Source organism: Scyliorhinus canicula, chromosome 6, assembly GCF_902713615.1.
Source record: "Scyliorhinus canicula chromosome 6, sScyCan1.1, whole genome shotgun sequence".
In the NCBI taxonomy this organism is placed as follows: Eukaryota; Metazoa; Chordata; class Chondrichthyes; order Carcharhiniformes; family Scyliorhinidae; genus Scyliorhinus; species Scyliorhinus canicula.
In genome coordinates, this window is record NC_052151.1 from 54,766,224 (window position 1) to 54,786,450 (window position 20,227).

The 20,227-nt window shown below is 48.1% G+C and overlaps 1 protein-coding gene across 2 annotated transcripts in view; it reads right to left on the bottom strand.

Moving 5' to 3' along the window:
* lca5 (lebercilin LCA5) overlaps positions 1–20,227 on the bottom strand; it is a 167,425-nt gene that overhangs the window by 117,999 nt on the left and 29,199 nt on the right. For both annotated transcript variants that reach the window (XM_038799298.1, XM_038799299.1), the window contains exon 2: positions 1,216–1,605. In XM_038799298.1, the coding sequence (XP_038655226.1) occupies positions 1,216–1,576 (361 nt within the window). In that variant the 5' untranslated portion in view covers positions 1,577–1,605. The remainder of the gene's footprint in view (positions 1–1,215; positions 1,606–20,227) is intronic.

A 20,227-nucleotide genomic window follows, 5' to 3' on the forward strand; every position in this document is an offset into this window, starting at 1 on the left:
AATTCGCGGCTTGGGTCACTGTCTGTGATTGAGTCTGTACGTTCTCCCAGTGTCTGTATGGGTTTCCTCCGGGTGCTCCGGTTTCCTCCCACAATTCCTGAAAGATGTGCTTGTTAGGTGAATTGGACATTCTGAATTCTCCCTGTGTACCCGAACAGGCGCAGGAATTTGGCAACCAGGGGCTTTTCACAGTAACTTCATTGCAGTGTTAATGTAAGCCTACTTGTAACAATAAAGATTATTATATACCGACCTCTCCTCCGCCGCCCACTTCCTAACCGTTGCGGTATTTGCTGCCCAATAATAATTCTGCAGATTTGCCAATGCAAGCCCCACTCTCTGCCTGTCCCACTCCAAGAACATCCCCCTCGTACAGGGAATCTTGCCCTCCCATATAAACTCAGAGATCATTTTATTGACCCTCCTAAAAAAGTACTTGGGCACAAAAATTGGCAACGCCATCATCTTTACCATTTGGGAACCCCCCCCCCCCCCCCACCCACCCAGCTAATAACGGTGAAACATCCCACCTTATAGTCCTCCTTCACTCCCTCACCCAAATTCGCCAAGATCAACTTGTGCAGCTGCGCCCAGCTCTGCGCCACTCATATCATATACAACAATATCAAAAGGGCAACTTCCTCAGACTCCTCCCCTGCCCCTTGATCGGGAACATCTCACTCTTCCCCATGTTAAGCTTATACCCAGAGAACAGATTAAACTCCCGCAAGATCCCAATAATCCTATTGAAACTCTCCACCGAATTTGAAATATGCAACAGGAGATTGTCCACATACTGAAATATGCAACAGGAGATTGTCCACATACAGAGACTCGGTGCCCCCCCCCCCCACCCACAATGCTCCTCCAAGGCCCTGAGTGCCATCGACAACGGCTTAATCGCTCGGGCAAAAAGAATGGGGAGAGGGGACACCGCTGCCTCGACCCCCACTGCAAGAAGTCACACAACACCAGGTTAAAGTCCAACAGATTTATTCAAAATCACAAGCTTTAAGAGCGCTGCTCCTTCATCAGGTGAAGTGGAGGCAGGTTCACAATCACAGCATATATAGGAGCGGCATCCTTAAGCTGGTTAAGGAGCTTCTTCAGGCTGAATCACTTTTTCAAAATTACACAATATCATTAGTAACTTCTCTTTACATTCTGCCCAAAAATGATTTTAACTATGGTTACAAATAAAATGAACAAGCTTACCTTGATTATGGATGGGATTGCGAGACATCTGTTTTGCTTGTCCCTTTCTCTTTGGACTCGGTGTTCTGGATCTGGAGATTTCTGAGCAACACTGATCAGATGTGTGTGATGAATCATCATAATCATCTGAATAATAGGAGTCACTATTTTTATCATCATCCATGTTCTTTTTAGTCTTCATTGAATCTCTCATTGCGCTCCCACTGTTTTGAAGCGATTTGATTTGCCTTTCTTTGTCACTGCATGAATGATTACCATTTGTTACGAACTTTGTTCGTGTACTAGCTCTACCAGAGTGCAGAATTCTTTCAGTTTCTGAATCTACTGTAATGTCTTCAAAGTGTCCATTTTGAGATTCCATATTGGTCCAAGACAGCTCTCATCCACAACCTTTGAAAATAAAATAAATATTTTTTAGCGAGTTAAATGTAATCCTGTAAGTTTTTATCAAAGTAAGGCAATACTGTGCTGGGAATTGGAATTCTTCCTTTGCACTTTTCTATTGCGAAGAGCCGTATGAAGCAATGACAGCATAGAAAAACACTGCCCTTATTCCCCACCACACCCTGCTGTCGCCACCTCCGACACTCACAAAAAACACATTCAATGTTCCCTAATTGTGATTATTCCAATTTGCAAAACAGCTTTTCTACAGACAGTCTGAATAAGATAACAGAAACATTGTAGCCGCTTTGATTTCTAGAATCTCTTTATTTAGGACATTCAACGGCAGTAAATGAAAATTTTAATCTGTCTGGTAAGGATCAAACACAGGAAACATACAAAAGAAAAGTTCTCTAGAGATGGTGCTCAAATGTAATATTGAAGTCAAGATTTGGTGACAGCCAATATCAAAATACCTGAAAAAGAATGATAAAATCAGAGGGTCTAAATTTCAGAGAAACAAGTTATAATTCAAACTTTGAAAGCATGGCCAACAGCACATTAGTTGATCAACACTTTGAATCATAAAACATAAATTTTCTAGCCATCTTGAAATATTTTTGTCATGCAGCCAGATTGTCCGAGACAGAAAGAAACGCACGTGTATTACCAGCCTTACAATTTTCCCACATTGCGTTTATACTGTTAATACAACATTGGACTATTTAAGTGCTGAATTATTTTAAAGCTTTTCTGACGTTGATTTGACAACAGTTCAATTGGTTAGCAACTGACGGACTAAAGTTTTTCTTTAAAATTACATGAATATAGAAAAAAGCTCGCTCAATACAGAATCAAAATCTTTAGAGTGCAGAAGGAGGCCTTTCAGCCCATTGAGTCTGCACTGGCTCTCAGAAAGAGTTTTCTACCTAATCCCACTCCTCTGCCTCATCCCCGTAACCTTGCACATTCTTTATTTTCAGATAGCAATCTAATTCCCTTTTGAATGCCTCGATCAAACCTTCCCCCACCACTTTTTCAGGAAGCTTGGTCCAGACTCCAACCAGACTCTGGGTGAAAGTTATTTCTCACATCACTTCTGCTCCTTTTGCCCATTATTTTTAATCAGTGCCCTCTAGTTCTTGATGTACTCCTGAGAGCGAACAATTTCTCACTCATTACCCTGTTCATAACCCTCAGGATCTTTAACATCTGTATAAGTCTCCTCTCAGCCTTATTTTCCCCAAGGAATACAAACCCATCCCTTCAATCTATCCTCACAGCTACAGTTGTTTATCCCTTGTGAATCTCTTCTGTATTCTCTCCAATGCCTTCACATCCTTACTCACGTGTAGCGCCCAGAACTGGATGCAGTTCCCCAAATGAAGCCTAACTAGTAGCTTATAAAAGTTCAACATGACCTCCCTACTCCTGTCCTCAACTTCCCTCTTAATAAAGCCTAGAATGCCATATGCTTTATTAACTGCTCTCTCAACATGCCCTGCCACTTTCAATTACTTATATACATATACACCGAGGTCCCCATGTTCCTTAAGAGTTTGTCCACATTCTTCCCACCTCTCACTTCCAGGCACTTAACTTCATAATAGGAGTACTATTTTTATCAAAATCCTTGTTCAGCATTTATTGTACAGCTGTCTGACAAGGTGCTCAAGAAACTGTTTTCTTATTTCAAATTAGCACAGTTGCTTCACAGCTCCAAGATCTCAGGTTTCATTCCCGGCTTGGGTCACTGCCTGTGCAGAGTCTGTACGTTCTCCCCATGTCCGCATAGGTTTCTCCAGGTGCTCCGGTTTCCTCCCAGAGTACAAAGATGTGCAAGTTAGGTGGATTGGCCATGCTAAATTGCCTTAGGTTAGATGGGGTTGCTAGGTTACGGGTATGTGTGGCCTTAAGTGGAGTGCTCTTTCCAAGAGCCGCTGCAGACTCGATGGGCCGAATGACCTCCTTCTGTACTGTAAATTCAATGATTACGAAACACAATTTTTTTTTAAAATTCTCATAAATTTAGAGTATCCAATTCATTTTTTCCAATTAAGGAGCAATTTAGTGTGGCCAATTCACCTACCCTGCACATCTTTGGGTTGTGGGGGCAAAACCCACGCAAACATGGGGAGAATGTGCAAACTACACAGATAGTGGCCCAGAGCCAGGATCGAACCTAGGATCTTGGCGCCATGAGGCAGCAGTGCTAACCACTGTGCCACCATGCTGCCCTATAAAGCACAATTTGACAGTGTCAAGTAAAGTGACATCAGGGCAGGTGACCAAAATGTTTTAAAGTTTTAAAAGCCGAGTTGGAGATGTAGAGAAGTTTAGGGAGGGTATCCCACAATTTAAGATTCTGGGCTGAAGGCACAGCCACCAGTGGCAATCCAATAGGAATTGGGGATGCACAATAGACCAGAAGAAAACTGAGATCTGCAATGATTGCAGGAGTGTATCATCTGCAAACTTAGCAAGAGTGCCCTCAGTTTCTTCTTCCAAGTCGTTAATGTATATTGTGTTCCCGGCACCGACCCCTGAGACACACCACTAGTCACCAGCTGCCATCCTGAAAAAGACCCTTTTATCCCCAATCTCTGCCTTCTGCCAGTCAGCCAATCCTCTATCCATGCCAGGATCTTGCTCTTAACACCATGGGCTCTTAACTTATTTAACAGTCTCCGATGCGGCACCTTGTCAAAGTTCTTCTGGAAATCTAAATAGATCATGTCCACTGGTTCTCCTTTGTCTAACATCCTTGTTATCTCCTCAAAGAATTCTAACAGATTTGTCAGACAGGACCTCCCCTGGAGTCATGCTAACCTCAGTCCTATTTGAAATGAAATGAAAATCGCTTATTGTCCACACGTAGGCTTCAAATAAATTTACTGTGAAAAGCCCCTAGTCGCCACATTCCGGTGCCTGTTCGGGGAGGCTGTTACGGGAATTGAACCGTGCTGCAGGCCTGCCTTGGTCTGCTTTCAAAGCCAGCGATTTAGGACCTGTGCTAAACAGCCCCTGGATTTATCATGCACATCCAATTACTCCTCAATTTCATCTTTAACAATGAAATTTTAAAATCTTACAATCAGCAAAGTCAGGCTAACCGGCTTCTGCCTCCCTACCTTCTTAAACAGGGGTGTTACATGAGCCATTTTCCAGTCCTCTGGGACCCTCCAGTGATTCCTGAAAGATCACCATCAATGCCAACAATCTCCTCAGCTATCACCTTTAGAACCCTGGGTTGTAGTCCATGCAGTCCAAGTGATGTATCCACCTTCAGAAATTTTGGTTTCCCCAGAACTGTCACCTTAGTGATGGCCACTACATTCACCTCTGCCCCAATTCTCCTGAAATTCTGGTATGCCACTGGCGTCTTCCACCGTAAAGACTGATGCAAACTAACTATTCAGTTCATCTGCCATTTCCTTGTTTCCTAATACGACTTCTACAGCCTCATTTTCCAGTGGCCCGATGTCTATTCTTGCCTCTCTCTTACCTTTTATAAATTGAGAAAAAACATTGCTATCTTCTTTCATATTACTAGCTAACTTGCACTCATTTTATCTTGTCCCCCTTATTGCTTTTTTAGTTGTCCTCTGCTCACTTTAAAGGCTTCCCAATCCTCTGGCCTCCCACTAATCCTTGCCACTTTGTATGCTTTTTCTTTTGCTTTTATGCTGTACTGGATTTCCCTACTCAGCCATGGATGCCTTGTCCTCTCTCTTAGCATGTTTCCTCCTTTTCGGGTGAATTTCTGTTGTGCCTCCCGAATAACCCCCCCAAAACTCTTGCCATTGCTGTTCCACTGTTTTTCCTGCTAGGTTCCCTGTCCAGTCAACTCTGGCCAGCTCCTCCCTCATGTCTTTGTAGTTACCTTTATTCATTTCAATACGATTACATCAGATTCCGGCTGCTCCTCCTCAACTGCAGGGTAAATTCTATCTTATTGTGGTCACTGCTCCCGAAGGGTTCCTTCACCTTAAGTTCCCTAATCAAGTCTGCCTCATTACACATCACCAAATCCAGAATTGGTTGTTCCCAATGGGCTCTACCATAAGCTGTTCCAAAAAACCATCTCGCAGACATTCCACAAATTCCTTTTTGTGGGATCCACTACCAACCTGATTTTCCCGGTCCACCTGCATATTGAAATCCCCATGATTATTTTAATATTGCCTTTCTTATATGCCTTTTCTATCTCCTGATTTATTTTCTGCCCCACATCATGACTACTGCTAGGGGCCTGTACATAACTCCCATCAGGGTTTTTTCCGTTTGCAATTCCTCAACTCTATCCACACAGATCCTACATCACTTCTCGCTATCGATTTAAATTTGTTCCTTATTCGCAAGGAAATCCTGCCCCCTCTGCCGGGCCTTTCGATAGGACACATATCCTTGGATACATAGATCCCAATCCTAATCCCCTTGCAGCCACGTCTCGGCGGTGCCCACAACATTGTGTATATTTACCTTGTTTTGTATACTGCTCGCATTTAGGTACAACACCCTCAGGCCTCTATTGACCACCCCCTTCTCAGACTTGTCCCCTTCCTTGCTCTGCCTGAGGTTAGATTCCTGCCACCTTCTGTACTCTCTGGTCTATTACGTGTTCTGGAAACGTTACTAACCTCTCCTGAGCCCTCGGCCCCTTTAACTAGTTAAAGTCCTTGTCATTAACCTGCCATGTCCTTTAACTTTGATTTTCTAATTCTCCATACAATTGAACCCTCCGCCCAACAGATCATATAAAAGCAGTTAATGCTTCTATTCCTAGAAAGCACAACAGCACGAGAAAACTAAGGCAATTTGTCATGTTCACAGTTGACAATTTTTACAGATGCCCATAGAAAGGATCACTATCTGGCTGCATCACAGCCTGGTCGGCAATAAGAAACTACAGGAGTCTGTGAAACCACAGTCAAGTCCAGCATGCGAAACTGCCTCCAATCCACCTCCAAACCTCTTCCATCAAGCAGGAGATACAAAAGTCTGAGAACACGCACTAACAGGTTCAAAACAGTTTGTTCCTCACTGTTACCAGACTCTTGAATGACCCGCTTAAGGACTGAACTGATCTCTTCACACTGTAGTACTACACTCCAGGTGCTTCCATCCGATGCCTGTATCTACGTACTTACATTGTGTTATTTATGTTTTAAAATATTTTTATTAGGGTATTGGAATTTTTAGAATAATAACAGCGACATAAACATGGTACAATAAACATTCACCCCATCACAATCTTCACACAACCCAACCATAAAACAACAGTCTGCCCCCCCCCCCCCCTTTTTGGCATTCTGCTCCTGCTGACATTTTAATTTTCCCTGAGAAAGTCAATGAACGGCTGCCACCTCCGGGTGAACCCTAACATTGACCAACTTAAGGCGAACTTCATTTTCTCGAGACTGAGAAACCAGCCATATCACTAACCCAGTCTCCGCACTCGGGGCCTTCGAGTCCCTCCACATTAATAAAATCTGTCTCCGGGCTACCTGAAGGCAAAGGCCAAACGTCGACTTCTTTCGCCCCCGGACTCCCGGCTCTTCCAACACTCCAAGATCGCCACCTCTGGACCCGGCACCACCCATGTTTGAGTACCGTGAACATCACCCTCGCAAAATCCTGACAAAATCCTCTAAAGCTTCAGGCATGCCCAAAACATGTGGACCTGATTTGCTGGGCTTCCCACGCACCTCGCACACCCTGTCCTCTACCCTGAAAAACTCGCTCATCCAGCCACCGTCATGTGTGCCCAGTGGGCTACCCTGAATTGCATCAGGCTAAGCCTGAAACATGATGAGGATGTGTTAACCCTGCTTAGCACATCTGCCCACAGACCCGCCTCTATCTCTCTCCCTAGCTCATCTTCCCACTTGCCCTCGAGCTCCTCCACGGGAGTTTCCTCAGATTCGAAAAGTTCCTGGTAGATATCTGATATCTTCCCCCAACCACTCTGTCCTGTATCCCCCGTGACAGCAGCAGCGGGAAGGCCGGAATCTGCCCTCTCAAGAAGTCCCGTACCTGCAGATACCTAAACCCATTCCCTGCTGGCAGTTCAAATATATCCTCCAAGTCTTTCAAGCTGGGGACGCTCCCATCTATAAAAGATCCCCCATCTTCCTAATTCCTGCCCTTTGCCATCTCCGGAACCCACCATCCAGCCTACCCGGTACAATCCGATGATTATTATAAATCGGGGTCCAAACCGATGCTCCCTCCACTCTCTTGTATCTCCTCCACTGCCTCCAGATTCTCAGAGCCGCCACCACTACCGGACTTGTGGAGTATCAGGCCCGTGAGAACGGAAGAGATGTCGTTTTCAGTGCTCCCAAACTTGTGTCTTACATGACGCCGCCTCCATTCGCTCTCACACCGACCCTTCCCCCACTACCCACTTCCTAATCACATGGCTATATTAGCCGCCCAGTAGTAATTACAAAGTTCGGCAGTGCTAACCCACCCTCCTTCCCGATCACCACAACCATCAACCTTTGTGCCAGGTATGACTCTAAGCCAGCAGACATTTTCCTTGATTCCCAGTGACTCCAGTTTGCTCGAGCTCCTTGATGCCATACTCAGTCAAATATTGCCTTCATGTCAAGAGCAGTTACTCTCACCTCACCTCTGGAATTCAGCCCTTTTGTCCATGTTTGAACTAAAGCTAGTAAATGAGGTCAGAAGCGGAGTGACCTTGGCGGAACCCAAACTGAGCGTCCGTGAGCAGGTTATTGCTGAGCGCGTGCTGCTTGATAGCGCTGTTGATGACTCCTTCAATCATTTTGCTGATGCTGGAGTGTTGACTGATACGCTGATAATTGGCTGGATTGGACATGTCCAATTTCCTTCTTTTCCTGAGGAAGTATAGGCGCGGTTGTGCATTCTTGGTCATAGCATTGACGTTGAGTGGACCAGGACAGATTGTTGGTGCTGTGTGCACCTAGGAATATGAAGCTGTCAATCATCTCCACCTCAGCACCATTGATACCAACAAGGGTGTGTGACACTTCGCTTCCTGAAGTCAATGACCAGCTCCTTAGTTTTGTTGGCATTGAGGGAGAGATTTGTTCTTTATTGTGTGCACAGGACACAGCTGGAAAGATTCCACATTGCCAGGTAGATGCCTGTGTTTGAACTGTGCTGGAACAGCTTAGCCAGGGGTGCACCAAGTTCTGGAGTACAAGTCTTCAGCATCATTGCCAGAATATTGTCAGCCTATCAGTATCCAGTGCCTTCAGCTGTTTCTTGATATAAGTAGAAGTAAATCATATGGCTGATTCATATTGACTCAGAGGAGAATGAGATGGATCATTCACTCGACCATTCTATCTGAAGATATTGCTAATGCTTCAGCCTTGTCTTTTGCATCGATGTGCTGGGCTCCCTCCATCATGGAGGATGGGGATATTTGTGGAGTGAGTTGTTTAATTGTCCATCACCATTCACAGCTGGGTGTGGCAGGGCTGCTGAGCTTAGATCTGATGTTACCTCATTTTTAGATGTTGCCCCTGGCATGCCTTCTTGCACACTTTAGTGAACCAGGGTTAATTCCCTGGCTTGATGGTAATGGTAGATTTCGGGATATGCCACACGAGGATCCAGACTGAGGTTGAAATTCTGCTGAAAACTTCATGGTCACCGTCAGAAAACTAGTTCTCTCCAAAACCAAACCCCATCCAAACCTCCATATAGATTACATTCCAAATAACAATACCCCCTCCTAACCAAACCCAACAAAAAAAAACACCTCTTTGAACCACAAAGAACAGGTCCAATAGGCCACAGCCCTTCTCTCCTCCTCCCTCCCCACACCTCACTCCCATTCGCTAGCTACAAAATTACTGCTAGCAGGTAGCTCCTACCCAAGGCAGAAGTGAGGAAGGAACACCCCTACCCCTCCCGGCTGCAAAAATACAACAAAGTTCAACACCAAGAGCAAGATTCCACTGAGAGCTATATACTTCCAAAGGAAAGCAAAATCCTGCTTTAAACAATATCCCACAGAACAGTTAACCTCCCATCCCCATCATATAAAAAAACAATCCCCATCAAACCCAAAAACAAGATGGGAAGGGAGCCACATTAGAATCTACCAGTATGTCAGTACCAGCCTCCCCAAACAGGCGCTGGAATGTGGTGACTAGGGGCTCTTCACAGTAAATTCATTTGAAGCCTACTTGTGACAATAAGCGATTTTCATTTCATTTTCATTCACATAGAAGTAAAAGATATATGCAAAATACCCCAAATGCCCTTCCCATAAACAACCATAGCAAGTCCGCACAGAGCCTATTTAACCTGATCCCAGTCATGCTCTGTAACAAAAGCCTCAGCCGCGGTCGTAGTCCTTTGATCTGAAGGTAACATGTAGCCTCTCTGGGTACACCACTCCAAATCTCAATCCACTCTTCTAAAGAATCACCATGGCCTCATTAAAGCCTGCCCGCTTCTTCGCAAGGTCCGAATTGACATCCTGGTAATTCTAATATGGCTCCCTTCCTATTTTGAATCACGATTCTGGACCCGTTCCTTCTCCTGAAAGCTGTGAAATCTGACTATAACCGCTCGTAGTGGCTCATTTGCCCAAGGCTTCTGCCAGATAGCTCATTGGGCCCTCTCCAACTCTGAGGGACGCCAGTACATCCTCCCCAACCATCTGACTGAAACATCTGCGAAAAATACACAGTAGGATTCGGGCCCTCCACACACCCTCCGACAACCACACAACTCTGAGATCTTGCCTCATTGACCGAATTTCTGGGTCATCAACCGTCACCCTCAGATTCTTATTCTTCTCCGTCACCGAGATCTTGGCACCAGTAAGGGAACTCGGTTGTTGTGCCTCAACAGCTGCCGCCTCCACTCCCTTCAACACCTTGCCATGGTCCATCACAACTTCCGAAGCCCTCTCCAACTTTTTGCAGACAGGGCCCAGCAACTTTTCAATAGATTTAAAGAGAGTGTCAAACATCATTCTCCATTGCCTCTCAAAACGCTTTTCAAATTCGGTCGCTGGTACCCTAGTTAGCATGTTTGTTATAATAGGGACAGCTGCAACCGCCGGTGCCATCTTCCCTACTGAGGCTTGATACAAAGCGTCTGAGTCAGTTGAAGAATTTCCACCCGCAGACTTCCTAGGTTGCAGCCTTTTGTGACATACTTCCACACTAAGACCGTTCTACTTTCGTATGGGTAGAGTTTGTCCACCAAAAAAACCCTGCAGACCCTGCAAAAAGGGCCATAAAACAAGTACCCTGGCGGGAGCTACCTAGTGCACAACCTCCTCCGACATAATTGCTACCGGAAGTACCTTCAGATTGTAGAGTTAACATAGAACAGTACAGCACAGAAAAGGCCCTTCGGCCCTTGATGTTGTGCCGAGCATTGTCCGAAACCAAGATCAAGCTATCCCACCCCCTGTCATTCTGGCCTGCTGCATGTGCCTATCCAATAACCGCTTGAAAGTGTCTGAAGTGTCCAACTCCACTATCACAGCAGGCAGTCTATTCCACACCCTAACCACTCTCTGAGTAAAGAACCTACCTCGGACATCCCTCCAATATCTCCCAACCTAAACCTTAGTTATGTCCCCTTGTAACAGCTACATCCACCCGAGGAAATAGTCTCTGAACGTCCACTCTCATCTATCTCATCATAGTCCATCTATCCCCCTCATCATCTAATAAACCTCTATTAAGTCGCCTCTCATCCTCCTTCGCTCCAAAGAGAAAAGCCCTAGCTCCCTCAACCTTTCCTCATTACACCTATCCTGCAAACAAGGCAGCATCCTGCTAAATCTCCTTTGCACCCTTTCCAATGCTTCCACATCCTTTCTATAATGAGGTGACCAGAACTGCACACAATACTCCAAATGTGGTCTCACCAGGGTCATGTACAGTTGCAGCATAACCCCGCGTCTCTTAAACTCAAGCCCTCTGTTAATAAACGCTAACACATTATAGGCCTTCTTCACGGCTCTATCCACTTGAGTGGCAAGCTTCAGAGATCTGTGGACATGAACCCCAAGATCTCTCTGTTCCTCCACATTCCTCAGAACCCTGCCGTTGACCCTGTAATCCGCTTTCAAATTTTTTCAACCAAAATGAATCACCTCCCACTTATCAGGGTTAAACTCCATCTGCCATTTTGCGGCCCAGCTCTGCATCCTATCAATGTCTCTTTGCATCCTACGACAGTCCTCCACCTCATCCACAGCTCCACCAATCTTGGTGTCATCAGCAAATTTACTGACCCACCCTTCAGCCCCCTCCTCCAAGTCATTGATAAAAATCACAAATAGCAGAGGACCCAGCACTAATCCCTGTGGTACACCGCTGGTAACTGGTCTCCAGTCTGAAAATTTTCCATTCATCACCACCCTCTGTCTTCTATGTGATAGCCAGTTACTTATCCAATTGGCCAAATTTCCCTCGATCCCACACCTCCTCACTTTCTTCATAAGCCGATCATGGAGAACCTTATCAAACGCCTTACTAAAATCCACGTACACGACATCAACTGCTCTACCTTCATCTACACACCTAGTAGCCTCTCAAAGAATTCAATCAAATTTGTGAGGCAAGACTTACCCTTTACGAATCAGTGTTGACTATCCAGATTAAGCTGCATCTTTCCAAATGGTCATAAATCCTATCCTCAGGACTTTTTCCATTAACTTACCGACCACCGAAGTAAGACTAACCGGCCTATAATTACTAGGGCATTTCTATTCCCTTTCTTGAACAGAGGAACAACATTCGCCACTCTCCATTCTCTGGCACTATCCCTGTGGACAGTGAGGACCCAAAGATCAAAGCCAAAGGCCCTGCAATCTCATCCCTTGCCTCCCAAAGAATCCTTGGCTATATCCCATCTGGCCCAGGGGACTTGTCGACACTAAGGTTTTTCAAATTGCAAATACATCCTTCCTCAGAACATCTACCTCCTCCAGCCTACCCGCCTGTATCACACACTCATCCTCAAAAACATGGCCCCTTTCCTTGGTGAACACCGAAGAAAAGTATTAATTCAGCGTCTCTCCTATTTCTTCTGACTCCATGCACAAGTTCCCACTACTGTCCTTGCTTTGGGGTTTTCCTTGATCCGACCCGCCGAGGACTTCTCCTAGCTCCCCAAGCCCTTTTTTTAAAGTTCATTCCTTGCTGCCTTGTTTCCTCATCCTTACATACACTTCCTTTTTCCTCTTGTGAACCATGGTTCCCTCACACGGCCATTTCCTCCCTGCCTGACAGGGACATACCTATCAAGGACATGCAGTATTTGTTCCTTGAACAAGCTCCACTTTTCATTTGTGCCTTTCCCTGACAGTTTCTGTTCCCATCTTATGCTCCCTAATTCTTGCCTAATCGCATCATAATTACCCCTCCCCTAATTATAAACTTTGCCCTGCCGTATGGCCCTATCCCTCTCCATTGCAATAATGAAAGACACCGAATTGTGGTCACTATCTCCAAAGTGCTCTCAAACAAACAAAGTGCTCTCAAACAAACAAATCTAACACTTAGCCTGGTTCATTACCCAGTACCAAATCCAATGTGCCCCCCCCCCCCCCCCCCCTCTTGTCGGCCTATCCACATATTGTGTCAGGAAACCCTCCTGCACACACTGTACAAAAACTGCCCCATCCGAACTGTTCGACCAATAGAGGTTCCAATCAACATTTTGAAAGTTAAAGTCACCCATGACAACTACCCTGAGACCTCCATATCTATTCATAATCTGTTTTGCAATTTCTTCCTCCACATCTCTATTACTATTTGGGGGCCTATAGAAAACTCCTAACAATGTGACCGCTCCTTTCCTATTTCTAACTTCGACCCATATTACCTCAGTAGGCAGATCCCCTTCGAACTTCCTTTCAGCAGCCGTTAAACTATCCTTGATTAACAATGCTACTCCTCCACCTCTTTTACCACCTTCCCTGCTCTTACTGAAACATCTATACCCCGGAACTTCCAACAACCATTCCTGTCCCTAAGTACCATTATTCTTCATCAAATGCCTGCTTAATTCCCTTTCGGTTCTCTGTATCACTTTCAGCATTCGGTCTTAAATATTTCCTCTTGTTAAACATTGGGTGGGTAGGTCGAAGCCATCGCCTTTGGAATGCACCACAAAAATACCTTAATCCCCAATACTAACCCACTCACCAACACTATCCTCAAGTTGAACCAGACTGTTTACAACCTTGGAATACTATTTAACCAACCGAAACGTCTGCCACTTTAAAAAAAAATCATTTTTATGGGATATGAACTTCCCTGGCTAGGCCAGCATTTGTTGCCATCCCAAATTAACCTAGAGAAAATGATGGTGAGCTGCTTTCTTGAACTGTTGCAGTCTATGTGATGTAGGTATCCACACTGTACTGTAAGGGTGGAAGTTCCAGGATTTGATCCAGCGACATTGAAGGAGCGGCAGTCAGGGTGGTGACTGACTTGGAGTGGAACTTCCAAGTGGTGATAGATAGATAGATAGATAGATAGATAGATAGAGAAATACAGCACAGAACAGGCCCTTCGGCCCACGATGTTGTGCATAATTTTTGTCCGAGGTTAATCATAGATCATAGAATTTTGGACACTAAGGGCAATTTATCATTGCCAATCCACCCAACCTGCACATCTGTGGACTGTGGGAGGAAATCGGAGTACCCGGAGGAAACCCACGCACACACGGGGAGGATGTGCAGACTCCACACAGACAGTGACCCAAGCCGAAATCGAACTTGGGACCCTGGAGCTGTGAAGCAATTGTGCTATCCACAATGCTACCATGCTGCCCTTAAGAACAAATTAATCTACACTCCATTATTCTACCCTAATCCATGTACCTATCCAATAGCCGCTTAAAGGTCTCTAACGTGTCCGACTCAACTACTTCCACAGGGAGTGCATTCCATGCCCCCACTACTCTCTGGGTAAAGAACCTACCTCTGACATCCCCCCTATATCTTCCACCATTTACCTTAAATTTATGTCCCCTTGTAATGGTTTGTTCCACCCGGGGAAAAAGTCTCTGACTGTCTACTCTATCTATTCCCCTGATCATCTTATAAACCTCTATCGAGTCGCCTCTCATCCTTCTCCGTTCCAATGAGAAAAGGCCTGGCACCCTCAACCTTTCCTCAACCTTTCCTCATAAGATCTCGTCTCCATTCTAGGCAACATCCTGGTAAATCTCCTTTGCACCTTTTCCAAAGCTTCCACATCCTTCCTAAAATGAGGTGACCAGAACTGCACACAGTACTCCAAATGTGGCCTGACCAAGGTTTTGTACAGCTGCATCATCACCTCACAGCTCTTAAATTCAATCCCTCTGCTAATGAATGCTAGCACACCATAGGCCTTCTTCACAGCTCTATCCACTTGAGTGGCAACTTTCAAAGATCTATGAACATAGACCCCAAGATCTCTCTGCTCGTCTACATTGCCAAGAACCCTACCGTTAACCCTTCAAAAATGGACAACCTCACACTTGTCAGGGTTAAACTCCATCTGCCACTTCTCAGCCCAGCTCTGCATCCCATCTATGTCTCTTTGCAGCCGACAACAGCCCTCCTCACTATCCACAACTCCACCAATCTTCGTATCATCTGCAACTTTACTGACCCACCCTTCAACTCCCTCATCCAAGTCATTAATGAAAATCACAAACAGCAGAGGACCCAGAACTGATCCCTGCGGCATGCCACTCGTAACTGGGCTCCAAGCTGAATATTTGCCATCCACCACCACTCTCCGACTTCTATCAGTTAGCCAGTTCATTATCCAACTGGCCAAATTTCCCACTATCCCATGCCTCCTTATTTTCTGCATAAGCCTACCATGGGGGGAGCTTCCGGTGGCAGTTATGCAGCAATAAGCCACACATGTGGGAGCTCCCGTTTTAAAGAGATTTTTCGGCTCTTTTGAGAGCCCAAAACGGAAATTTTTCGACGTCTCCCGGTGGGGGAAGGTGTGCTGAACGACTTTCCCTGCAGTTCATGCCTCGAACTCGGAGTGGAAAGGTGGAAAAAACAGCAGCAGCTCCTCAGAAAAAACGGGGGAAGGGATCCAAGATGGCCACCGACAGAGCTCCAGAGGAATGGAGAATCTGGGCCCAGGAACAACAAACTGATCTCCTGCGCTGCTTTAAAGAATTCAAGGATGAAGTACTGAGCTCTCTGCAGGAAACAAACAGAAGGCTGTCAGAGATTCAGTCCACCCAGGGTGTTGCCATCAAGAAGTTGCAGACGCAGGCCATTGAATGAGAGGAGGAGGCCGTGGTCCTCGTGAGTAAGGTGGAGGGGCACGAAGCACTCCACAAGAAGTGGCAGGAACGCTTCGCGGAGCTGGATCACCGCATGAGGCGGAAAAACCTGCGGATCTTGGGCCTTGCGGAGGGGCTGGAGGGATCGGACCTGACAGCCTATGTGGCTGTAATGCTGGGTTCGCTAGTGGGGGCCGGGTCTCTCCATCTGCCCCTGGAGCTGGAGGGAGCACACAGAGTACTGGCCAGGAGGCCTAAGGAGAATGAACCCCCGCGTGCGGTGCTGGTGAGGTTCCACCGGTTCAGTGATCGGGACTGCGTGCTGCGCTGGGCCAAGAAGGTGAAGAGCAGCAATTGGGAGAATGGGGTAGTGCGGATCTACCAGGACTGGAGTGCGGAGGTGGCTAAGCGGCGGTCCGGATTTAATCGGACGAAAGAGGTGCTTTATAGAAAAAAGATAAAGTTCGGAATGTTGCCGCCCGCGCGCCTGTGGGTAACTTATTCGGACCGGGACTATTATTTCGATTCCCCGGAGGAGGCGTGGGCCTTCGTGCGGACGGAGAACTGGACTTGAACTAGGGGTTGGGGGTTGCGAGGTCGGCTGTAAGATATTAGTGCTGGATTCGGCTGTTGCTGTGTTCTCTTTTTCTTCTGTTTTTTTCTTCTTGTTTTAGTACTTTTGCAATTTTGATATGGTTATTTACAGGGGGGTTGTTCTGCTATGTTTTTGTTTTTGTGCTTGGGGCATTGTTTGGGCTGTGTATCTTGCGGGGAGAGTCGGGGGGGTATGTTGTATTCTATGTCGGAGTGGGGGTATGGAGGGGGGCTGATATTTGGGAGCTGCGTCAGAAGGGTGTGGTGGGGCAGGGCGAAAGCGCGGGCTTTCCTCTGGTTTCCCGCGCTGCGGGGCTGGGGGGGGCGGAGATGGTGATGGGGGAGGTGGGGCCTTAACTGGTTCTTCCCCGCACTGGAGCGGTGCCAGGAGGAGGGTTAGATTGGGGGATGATCCCACTTCGGGAGGGGTCGGGCTATTGGCGGGAGTTTCCGGGGTCAGCAGAAGTTAGCTGACCCACGGAAGTACAATGGAGGACGGTTCGCGGCTGGGAGGGTTCCTAGCCTGGGGGGGAAGGGAGGGGGGGAAAGGGGAATACCGGGTTGCTGCTGGTAGGGTCAAGAAGGAGCTGGTGGGGGCTGGGGGGACAGAGGTGAGGGGTTGTCGCTATGGGGACGGGGTCGAGCAGGGGACGCTGGCCTGGGGCGGGACGCCCTCTGATCCGGTTGGTCACCTGGAATGTGAGAGGGTTGAATGGGCCGGTGAAGCGGTCAAGGGTACTGGCTCACCTGAAGGGGCTAAAGGCGGATGTGGCAATGCTTCAGGAGACCCACCTGAGGGTGGCGGACCAGGTCTGCCTGAGGAAGGGCTGGGTGGGGCAGGTTTTCCACTCGGGGTTGGATGTGAGGAACCGGGGAGTGGCGATTCTGGTGGGGAAAAATGTGTTGTTTGAGGCATCGGAGGTGGTGGCGGATAAGGGGGGTAGGTATGTGATGGTTAGGGGCAGGCTACAAGGAGAGAAGGTGGTACTGGCTAGTGTGTATGCCCCAAATTGGGACGATGCGGGCTTTATGAGGCGTATGTTGGGACGGATCCCGGATCTGGAGGCGGGAGGCCTGATCATAGGGGGGGACTTTAATACGGTGTTGGATCCTTCACTGGATCGGTCCAGCTCTAGGACGGGTAGGAGGCCGGCGGCGGCCAAGGTACTGAGAGGGTTTATGGATCAGATGGGTGGAGTGGATCCATGGAGGTTTGTGAGGCCGAGGGCACGTGAGTACTCTTTCTTCTCCCACGTACATAGGGTCTACTCTCGGATAGATTTCTTCGTGGTGAGTAGGGGACTGATTCCGAGAGTGGAGGAGGCCGAGTATTCAGCCATTGCAATCTCTGACCACGCTCCGCATTGGATAGAGTTGGAAATGGGGGAGGTGCGAGACCAACGTCCGTTGTGGCGGTTGGATGTGGGGTCGTTGGCGGAGGAGGAGGTGTGTAGGAGGGTCCGGGCAAGTATTGAGGGGTACCTTGAGGTGAATGATACGGGGGAGGTTCAGGTGGGGATGGTCTGGGAAGCCCTGAAGGCAGTAATTCGTGGGGAGCTGATATCCATCCGGGCACACAGGGAGAGGAGCGAGAGGAGTGAGAGGGATAGACTGGTGGGAAAGATGCTGGAGGTGGACAGGTGGTATGCAGAGGCACCAGAGGAGGGACTGTTGGGGGAGAGGCGCAGCCTGCAGGCTAAATTTGATTTGCTGACCACTAGAAAGGCTGAGGCACAGTGGAGGAAGGCACAAGGGGCAGTGTACGAACATGGTGAAAAGGCGAGTAGGATGCTGGCTCATCAGCTCCGTAAGCGGGATGCGGCTAAGGAGATTGCTGGAGTGAGAGACAAGAGTGGGAATGTGGTGCGGAAGGGGGTAGAGGTGAATGAGGTCTTCAAGGACTTTTACGGGGAACTGTACCAGTCGGGGGAGAGGAGGGGAATGGAGAGGTTCCTTGACAGGCTTTCTTTCCCGAAGGTGCAGGAGGAGAAGGTGGAGGGGCTGGGTGCGCCGATTGAGCTGGAGGAGCTAGTTAAGGGGATCGGGCAGATGCAGTCAGGGAAGGCACCGGGGCCGGATGGGTTCCCGGTGGAATTTTATAAAAAGTTCGTGGACCTAGTGGGCCCCTTGCTGGTGCGGACACTCAACGAAGCGTGGGAAGGGGGGACTTTGCCCCCGACGATGTCACGGGCGCTGATCTCGTTAATTTTAAAGAAGGACAAGGACCCCCAGCAGGCCCATATCTCTCCTCAACGTGGATGCTAAGGTGCTGGCAAAAATCCTGGCCACCAGGATAGAGGACTGTGTGTCAGGGGTTGTGCACGAGGACCAGACAGGTTTTGTGAAGGGAAGGCAGCTGAACACGAATGTGCGGAGATTGCTGAATGTCATTATGATGCCGGCGATTGAGGGGGAGGCAGAGATAGTGGTGGCGCTGGATGCGGAGAAGGCCTTCGATAGAGTGGAGTGGGGGTACCTATGGGAGGTGTTGGGGAGGTTTGGATTTGGTGAAGGGTTCATTAGATGGGTAAGGCTGTTATATGAGGCCCCGATGGCGTGCGTGGCTACGAATAGGAGGAGGTCGGAGTACTTCCGGCTTTACCGAGGGACCAGGCAGGGTTGCCCCTTGTCCCCCTTGTTGTTTGCACTGGCAATCGAGCCGCTGGCGATGGCATTGAGAGATTCAGAGAGGTGGAGAGGCTTGGTGCGAGGTGGAGAGGAACATAGGGTGTCGTTGTATGCCGACGACCTGTTACTGTATGTGGCGGACCCGGTGGGAGGGATGCCGGGAGTGATGGAGTTACTAGCCGAGTTTGGGACCTTCTCAGGTTATAAATTAAACTTAGGCAAGAGCGAGGTGTTTGTTGTGCACCCTGGAGACCAGGAGGAAGGAATTGGTAGGCTCCCGCTTAGGCGGGCAGGGGAGAGCTTTAGGTACCTGGAGGTGCAAGTGGCCAGGGACTGGGGGACTCTCCACAAGCATAACTTTACCAGACTGGTAGATCAGATGGAGGAGGAGTTCAGGAGGTGGGACATGCTGCCATTGTCATTGGCGGGGAGGGTGCAGTCCGTCAAAATGACAGTGCTTCCGAGGTTCTTGTTCCTTTTTCAGTGCCTGCCCATATTTATCCCCAGGGCCTTCTTTAGGAGAGTGACCGGCAGTATTCTGAGCTTTGTGTGGGCACATGGGACTCCGAGAGTGAGGAGGGTATTTCTGGAGCGAGGAAGGGATAGAGGCGGGCTGGCGCTGCCCAACCTTCTGGGGTACTATTGGGCAGCCAATGTGTCAATGTTGCGTAAATGGGTGATGGAGGGGGGAGGGGCGGCGTGGAAAAGAATGGAGATGGCGTCATGTAGAGGCACAAGCCTGGGTGCCATGGTAACGGCACCGTTGCCGCTCTCCCCCAAGAGGGTTACCACGAGCCCGGTGGTGGCGGCGACCCTAAGAATCTGGGGACAGTGGAGACGGCATCGGGGGGAAACAGGGGGCTCGATGGAGGCTCCACTGGGTGGCAACCATCGGTTCATCCCGGGGAACACGGATGGGGGATTCAGGGGATGGCAAAGGGCGGGCATCAGCAAATTGAGGGACCTGTTTATTGGCAGGAGGTTTGCGGGCCTGGGAGAACTGGAAGATAAATTTGGCCTTCCCCAGGGGAACATGTTCAGATACCTGCAGGTAAAGGCGTTTGCTAGGCGGCAGGTAGAGGGATTCCCTTTGCTGCCCTCGCAGGGGACGATGGACAGAGTG